Genomic DNA, 8,453 nt, shown 5'->3' with positions numbered 1-8,453 from the left:
CAGCCTCCCAAAGTGCTGGAATTACAGGTGTGAGCCACTGCACCTGGCAGAAAGACTTTTTCACACTATGCGAAAGGTTAACATGCTAATACTCCTTGAAGAGATAATATATTCACTAAAATTCATGGTAAAACATGTGACAGATATAAATTCTTTCTTTTTAAAACTCTTAGCAAGCTAATCTATTGAGACATTAATTTCAGTCTTGATCTTGCTGTTGTAAGAGACTGGAAAGAATAAAAAGGTAATTTCCCGCTTACGGTCCACCATCTCAAGAACAGCAAACATCTTGAATGATAAGGTCTAGGCTCTTCCTGCATCTCTCTTTCCTCACCCCCAAACCCAAACAACATACACTAGTAACAGCTTCTTGTTGTTTCAGGGGCCACCCTAAAGAAGATACCCCTCCACCTCTACCACTGGCCTTCATCTTGAGCATTAGGTAACAGAGAAACTATGTTGGAATTGCTCCATAAGGGGAGTGGGGAGCTGGCACTGGCTTAGAAAGAAGGCAAGTGGCCAGACCTAAGGGCTGAATGACTTCCTCCAGGCTGCGAAGGGTTTCGGAGTTTCCAGGAATGGAAATTGTCCCTGGCTTGTATGCAGTCTGTGTGTGTGTGTGTGTGTGTGTGTGTGTGTAGCAGGTGGAGTGGTGAGACGTGCATGAGGTGTCTATAAAGGGGTGTTCTGGGGCCTGGGCCCACCAAACATCCCCTTTCCCCCCACTCCTGCGCAGCTTGCTTGCAGGCTAAGGAGCTGTGCCCTTCAGTGGTTCCTCAAGGGTCATGAACTAGCAGCATCAAGACGGGGTGGGTAGGGGGGAACACTTCCCCCAATTTTTGAGACCCCACCACTACGGAGAGAAGGGGGGAACCTCAGCATGTGACTAATGAATTTCCCGCCAACATTGGCAGGCGGGAGCTGAGCCAGATTTCTTTAATTTGCGAAATTAAAAGACATGTGACGCCTCTTGCCCGAGTAGGTGCAGCGATTCATTTCAGACTTTTCCTGAGAGCGGGTCTGTGTAGCGAGAAGGGTGCTGGGGAATGGGGGATGGGAGAATGGGGATGGAGGAAGTTATAGCTGATCCTCAGGGGCCACTGCCGCACTTCCTGCCAATTTTCGTCTTTAGTTCAGCGTCCCGAGCTCTCTTTTTGAGGGAAGGACCCCGCGCGCGTCCGCCCGGCCGGCTCCGACACAAACACACGCACGTGCGCCCCGCCCCCGCCGCGCGCACGCGCCCCGAGGCTCTGGCGGCGGCGACGGGCGCGCGCGCGGTGCTCGCTGCCCCCACGCCGCTCCCTCCGCTCGGATCGCTGCGCCTCCAGCTCCCCGCACCGATTCGCGCTAGGCCTGCGGACTTGGAGACAGCGGCCGCGGTCAGTGGGCTCCGGCGGGCTCAGTGGACGAGGCGGTGGCGGGGTGAGCGGAGCGGAGCGGGGCCCCGCAAGTCCCCGGGAGGCGACGGTGCCGGGCGCGGGCCCCTGCGTAAGGCGGGCGCAGTGACAGGCCGGCCGGTGAGGCGCCGCCGGGGGAGGCCGCGACGGAGCTCCCGGACCGGCCATGGGCTGAGACACGTCCTCGCCGAGCAGGTGCAGTGACCGGTGATCCCGGGGGGAGCCCGCCCCTACAGGCCCGGGGACCCTCAACCCCGACCGGACGCGTCCTACCCAGCGCGGTGCCCTGTTGACCTTCCCTCAGCTCCTCCCAAAAGGCACGCCGACCCCACCTCCAAACCCTGCCCGTGCCATCCCTGTGACTCCCAGCAGTCCCTTCCATCCTGTACATACCTGCAGCCTGCACCCCTGTCACCCCAGCCCAGTAGGCCCTCGGGCCACCTCCTCTTTGGCCGATATTTACATCCCACTGCCTGCACAGTGCCTGGAAACTACCCAGCATCTCTTTCCTAGCCCAAAGGGGGTGTAGGTAAGGGTGGGAGGGGAAGTGGGAGAGGGTGTCCTTTCCTCTGGAGTCCTTGGTGACCACAAACCCATCCTCTTTCTCTCAAGTGACCCTTCTGTACCCCACCAGAACATGCCCGGGTGACCTCCTCCCAGATCTTCCTTGTGGCCTTCCTCGTCCACTCCAGTGACACTATGCACCCGCACCGTGACCCGAGAGGCCTCTGGCTCCTGCTGCCATCCTTGTCCCTGCTGCTTTTTGAGGTGGCCAGAGCTGGCCGAGCCGTGGTTAGCTGTCCTGCCGCCTGCTTGTGCGCCAGCAACATCCTCAGCTGCTCCAAGCAGCAGCTGCCCAATGTGCCCCATTCCTTGCCCAGTTACACAGCACTACTGGACCTCAGCCACAACAACCTGAGCCGCCTGCGGGCCGAGTGGACCCCCACGCGCCTGACTCAACTGCACTCCCTGCTGCTGAGCCACAACCACCTGAACTTCATCTCCTCTGAGGCCTTTTCCCCCGTACCCAACTTGCGCTACCTGGACCTCTCCTCCAACCAGCTGCGTACACTGGATGAATTCCTGTTCAGTGACCTGCAAGTGCTGGAGGTGCTGCTGCTCTACAATAACCACATCATGGCGGTGGACCGGTGCGCCTTCGACGACATGGCCCAGCTGCAGAAACTGTACTTGAGCCAGAACCAGATCTCTCGCTTCCCTCTGGAACTGGTCAAGGAAGGAGCCAAGCTACCCAAACTGACGCTCCTGGATCTCTCTTCTAACAAGCTGAAGAACTTGCCACTGCCTGACCTGCAGAAGCTGCCGGCCTGGATCAAGAATGGGCTGTACCTACATAACAACCCCCTGAACTGCGACTGTGAGCTCTACCAGCTTTTTTCACACTGGCAGTATCGGCAGCTGAGCTCCGTGATGGACTTTCAAGAGGATCTGTACTGCATGAACTCCAAGAAGCTGCACAATGTCTTCAACCTGAGTTTCCTCAACTGTGGCGAGTACAAGGAGCGTGCCTGGGAGGCCCACCTGGGTGACACCTTGATCATCAAGTGTGACACCAAGCAGCAAGGGATGACCAAGGTGTGGGTGACACCAAGTAATGAACGGGTGCTAGATGAGGTGACCAATGGCACGGTGAGTGTGTCTAAGGATGGCAGTCTTCTTTTCCAGCAGGTGCAGGTCGAGGACGGTGGTGTGTATACCTGCTATGCCATGGGAGAGACTTTCAATGAGACACTGTCTGTGGAATTGAAAGTGCACAATTTCACCTTGCACGGACACCATGACACCCTCAACACAGCCTATACCACCCTAGTGGGCTGTATCCTTAGTGTGGTCCTGGTCCTCATATACCTATACCTCACCCCTTGCCGCTGCTGGTGCCGGGGTGTAGAGAAGCCTTCCAGCCATCAAGGAGACAGCCTCAGCTCTTCCATGCTTAGTACCACACCCAACCATGATCCTATGGCTGGTGGGGACAAAGATGATGGTTTTGACCGGCGGGTGGCTTTCCTGGAACCTGCTGGACCTGGGCAGGGTCAAAACGGCAAGCTCAAGCCAGGCAACACGCTACCAGTGCCTGAGGCCACAGGCAAGGGCCAACGGAGGATGTCGGATCCGGAATCAGTCAGCTCGGTCTTCTCTGATACGCCCATTGTGGTGTGAGCAGGATGGGTTGGTGGGGAGATTCTGCCCCAGGAGAGGTAATGCACCCCTGAAGGATATGAGGGGATGGAAGAGAGGGCTGGCTGCCCCAGGGAATGGGTTCCTCCTGACCTCAAGGGAATTGGTCCCAGGTACAACAGAGAGCAAGACCCCAAACAGGGTGTGGCTGCCACGATTTTCAAATGGGGGTATATTAATCCTCAGGCAAATGCTACACCCGTACCCAAAGCCCTGCCAATTCTCAGTGTGGTAGAGGAAGAGAAACATGTGTGAGTTGGATGGGATTGAGGAAGGAGTGAGGGGAAGAGCAGATTCCCTAAACTTTCATGAGGTCATCCCTAGCTCCTTAAGAGAAAAACATTCAGAAAAAAAAATTTTTTTCTATCTCTGCCCACCCACACCTGTGATGTTGTGTGTGTTGGGGGAGCTTCCACAGGAGCCACACTGGGGAAAAGCTGTAGTATCTTCTTTGTTTAGGAAGTCAAACTTCACAGCTGGGGAAATTGAAAACCTTTGGAAAACGAGTCAGGAAAAGGCTGAGACCTCAATCGGTAACACTTCCCCAAAGCTGTTGTAAGACTTTCCATTAAAGCCTTCCTCTTTCCTGATGAGCCCTGGGTGGATGGATCTTCGCAGGAGCCTGGCCTGCTGCCTGTTAGTTATGACAGCAGTGTGGGATGTGCTATCTGTGCCTCGTCCTGGGACCAGTAGCACAGAGGGGTACAGCATGAACTGAAGGGTCCATGTCACAGCATCGGTGCCGGCACGAAACTTGTAGATGGGGGGTGAACTCCAGATAGGCTAATTCCCTGGTTGGTGAAACCCTTGGTTAGTATTTGATTCCCAGCATCTGTGTGTCAGGCCAGAGTGGGGGCTGCTGAAGGTAGAGCTTTTATGGATGCCTGCCACAGACATGGTACATGGGCCCACTTCACGCTAGAAGGATGAAGGTAAATCAGCCTCTATTATGTAGCATCCAGCTGGACCTGATTCTCAATGTATACCATCTCTTCATCCAGTCTCCTTATCAAGCTCAGGTGGGATTCTGAATTTTCCCTAATATGCTGCTCTGTAAGGGGAGGAGTCCAGGAAAGCCTGGCCCCAGCTGGCTAAGAGTAGGCTTGGCGATAGAGAAAATCCAGTATATATCTCCTCTATGTGGACAAGGTTGTCTTGCTCCTCTCAGAGATATCACCTCTGCTGCAAAGTCAAAGTATGGGGTTTTGACATCGGAAGGGCTGGAATTGGGTAGTCTCTACCCCAGAATGGCAATTTGGAGTGCAGCTTAGAGTTCTGCCCTCTCCACAGATTCCAGGCAATCCTGAAGCAGAGATAATCAGGAGTACTAAACTTTCAGAAGGGGAGTTCTGCCACCCCATTCCTCCATCGAGAGGTCTTTGCAGTTGTGGTTGTCAGGCCAGAGGAACTTAAGAAGAAAGAGCTCAACATTCCATTCCATCCAAGGTTGCAGAATACTTTGAGTATGGAGATGACTGATCCCTTTAACTTTTCCCTTTGACTATACTGCATACCCTGGGAGTGGCTGCTCTGAGCTTTGGCGGGGGATGAGCAGGGCGAAGGTGAAAATGTTCTCTGATGTTGGTTTTTCTTAGTGTCTCTTCTCTCCCACGTTTCCGGTCCATTGGAAGTTCTCCAGATCCTCTAGATTTCTGACCTCTTTTTACGTTCTAAGAGGTGTCATTTACCTGTGGGTAAGGGGCTTGGAGGGCCTATTAATTTTCCCATTAAGATTGGGGAAGGGGACTCAACATCTTCCCCTTGTCTGGGTCCTGGGAACTCAAGACTGCTGTCCATCCTTTATTAGTAACCTAGTTTTGCTGAGAGAGAGGTGCAGCATTTCCCTCAAGTACCTGCATGCTCATAGGTATGCATGCTTATAGGTATGCATGCACACCAGCACCTTGACTTCCACCAGGACAGTGAATCTGTAGTCCCCATTAACGCCACTCTCAGAATGGTCTCCACCAATGTGCACAACTTCATGCACACAATTGTATTCCCCTTTAGAAGAGACAGTGACCATGCCAGGCTCTTCAAATACACACTCCTGTATTTTAATTTCTGAACTCCCTGAAGCTTCACCCACATTTCCATGGCACTGAATCACTTTTCTGCCCAGGCTGGAGTTAGAAGAACCATGGGTTGAAGACCTTGGAAGAAGAGGTGGTGAGGAGCTACCTGGTTCTTCTCAGGAAGAACTCCTGAGTCTCAGGAGACTCCTCAGAAACCTCCCTTAAAGACTATATATATGAGCAATATATGAGCAATTAAGATAGAACTAGGTCATTGAAGGACTCAGAAGGAAACTGGCAAGGGGCTAAGCAGCTGTGAGCTGCTCTTCCTGTTAACTGTCCTCAGGAGAGAAAAGTTGTCTTGATTTATTCCAGAGACTCCTGAGAATTTTGTTACTGGAGCTATAGGAACCAGGACTCCCTCCTCAGACTCATCAGGAAATCTGTGAAAATCTCATCTCCATGCTGCAGTCTCCCCACTTGGCACCATCTAGGGCTCTGAAGATCTTTAAAGTGAGCGTTAAATGAAGCAGGCCTTCTGGGGCATCGTGATGGAGCTCCTGAGGACTAGGAGGGCCGTTTTCTTCATAATTCCTACCCAGTTTAGGAAATGAGAAAAGGCCCTGTGGCTCTTGTCTCCTGACTATATTCACTAGTTGGGCCTTGAGTTTGAGACACCTGGTAGATGTACCTGGCTGCCCTACCAAGAGATTTGATTAGCTTCTTCCCGTGGTTTCAGGTGATAGAACCCAAAGGTAGCTTTTTAATTGGAGAATTGAGTAATCACCATATGTAAGCTCACTAGAACCCTGTGTTGAAAACTGCCAGGTGTGGGTATAAGAAAAGGCCGAGAGATCACCTCCTCTCACCCTACCCCGCACCCATAAACCAGACATGTCTCCCAGGAAGCAGGTGTCCCTGGAGACAGAGTATGACAGGGCTCTACAATCTGTCTGTGTAATTATTTGTGGTTTTTTTTTTTTTGTATTTATGGGGCCCAAGGAAGGGGCCAGGAGAAGGTACACCCTAGGTGGGGAGAGCAAAGCAGATGGATCCAGTTTTCTGTGTGTTCTTACCTCTGTACTTCCTCGTAGCTCTGCTGACAAAGCAAGCAGGCCTCCCGTGTCCAAGACCCCATTCCTCCCACTTGTGTACACCTAGGCTGGCAAATCTTGGAGCCTCTGGGCTCTGAAAACTAGACAATGATCATTAAACCTGGCTTGAGTCTCTGTTCTGGCACAATCTGACTGGTTTATTTTTTCAGCCTGTGGGTGGGGTTCACTGTACCTCAGAAGGGTGTGGTCTATCTAGGAAGAAAATCTTTTAAGTGCTATTGTACGGACATGGGTGAAATACACATCTAGGCATTAAGATGGACCAGGGGTCAGCAAACATTTTCTTTAACGAGCCAGATAGTAAATACTTGAGGCTCTGCAGACCACACAGTCTCTGTTACAACTCAACTATGCTGCTATAGCCTGAGTGTAGTCACAGACAGGACAAAAATGAATGACTGTGGCTCTGGTCCAAAAAAGATTTGACTTATGGACATTGAAACTTGAATATCATATAATTTTAACATGCCTTTTGAGTTTTTCCAACCATTAAAAAATATATAAACTATTATTAGCTCACAGGCCACATAAAACCAGGCAATGGGCTGGTTTGACCAACAGACCATAGTTTGCTGACCCCTAAGATAAGATTCTCAAATGTCACTGAAGCTTTAGAGTTTAGAAATCCCATGACTTGATGCTCGCTGAGGCTTGTAGGTAATGAAGCTTTCCTGGATCCCTAGGGCAGAGGGTTGCCACCCTTGCAGAGTTCTCTTAAAAGTCTGGATCAAGCCTACTGACCGTACCATGGAAAAAATGCTTGGATTGGGTTTTTAAAAATGGTGGGGAGCAGCTCACTTTCACAGAATTTTTTATTATCAGTATTTTCATGTTGTAAATGGTAGCCATCTTAGGCTAAAAGTATATTCACCTAATGGGCAGGTTAATCTTCCTTGACAGGTTTAGTGTGTCCTAGGCATTGCGTGGAACAGAAAAATGCAGTCCCTACGTTTTGGTGCAGATTCAGCCTACCAGAAGTTGGACTGGATTCTCAACTCTTAACCATGCTGATTCTTTGGCTACTCTCTTGGTGATTCTAGAAGAGGGTTGTCATGGCAGATTCCAAGGGGGGAGAGGAAATGATACAAGGAAAAAAATGGAAAGAATCCGAATTTGAATACTTACCTAAAGTCTTGACCGAAGGGCAGCTCTCCTCTGTTTTTCACTTCAGGAGGAACAATCAAGGTGATGAGGGGTGGAGCTACTGCACAACCAGCCACATCAAACAAGTCAACTTTGGCAGTCAGTGAAATGACAGCTGTTGATGTCAGAGCACTCCCATACTCTGCATTTATATAGTTTTTCATCTGCAAAGCAGTTTTTCTGTGGCTGACAGTCTGGCCAACAGAATGAAGCCGATAAGGAGAGCAAGTCTGATGAGAACTACTTGGAGTTCTCTCTTCTGTTTTGGCCTGTGCCAAGCCCGAGGAAGTCCATGGCTGCATCTCTTCAACACCCCCCACCCACCCACCACCCACATCCTCACCACCTCCCCATCACCTCCCCCAAGCCACAAGAAGTTCCTTAGATTCTGGCCAAGATATGCAATTTTGTCTGCCATGCCTTGCAGCACTTACCCTGGCTACTCTTAGGTAGCACTTGCGGGGAGGGAGGAGGCTAATATGACAGTTTTCTTTGAGAATAGATACGAGTTCAGTGCATTGGTTAGCCTGGCCTCTCTTCCCCACAATCTCTCAACTCCTTCCCTTTCTGCACTTGCACTTCTT

The 8,453-nt window shown here is 51.2% G+C and overlaps 1 protein-coding gene across 2 annotated transcripts; it reads left to right on the top strand.

Annotated features, from left to right (window-relative positions):
* Positions 1-1,260: 1,260 nt before the first annotated feature.
* On the top strand, positions 1,261-6,855 carry AMIGO1 (adhesion molecule with Ig like domain 1). Of its 2 annotated transcripts, none has more exons than XM_009214658.4 (2): positions 1,261-1,592; positions 2,032-6,855. In XM_009214658.4, the coding sequence occupies exon 2, from the start codon at positions 2,097-2,099 to the stop codon at positions 3,576-3,578; it is 1,482 nt and encodes a 493-aa protein (XP_009212922.1). In that variant the 5' UTR covers positions 1,261-1,592; positions 2,032-2,096; the 3' UTR covers positions 3,579-6,855. The 2 variants fall into 2 exon arrangements, with proteins under 2 accessions (XP_009212922.1, XP_003892379.1); XM_003892330.5 differs by having other exon boundaries at positions 2,010-6,855.
* Positions 6,856-8,453: the final 1,598 nt, after the last annotated feature.

The sequence above is a fragment of the Papio anubis genome, chromosome 1, assembly GCF_008728515.1.
Source record: "Papio anubis isolate 15944 chromosome 1, Panubis1.0, whole genome shotgun sequence".
Lineage (NCBI taxonomy): Eukaryota > Metazoa > Chordata > Mammalia > Primates > Cercopithecidae > Papio > Papio anubis.
This window is presented reverse-complemented; position numbering and strand designations above follow the sequence as displayed.

Excerpts from the sequence above, each read along its gene's own strand:
- AMIGO1 (XM_009214658.4), top strand. The coding sequence starts at position 2,097 with ATGCACCCGCACCGTGACCCGAGAGGCCTCTGGCTCCTGCTGCCATCC.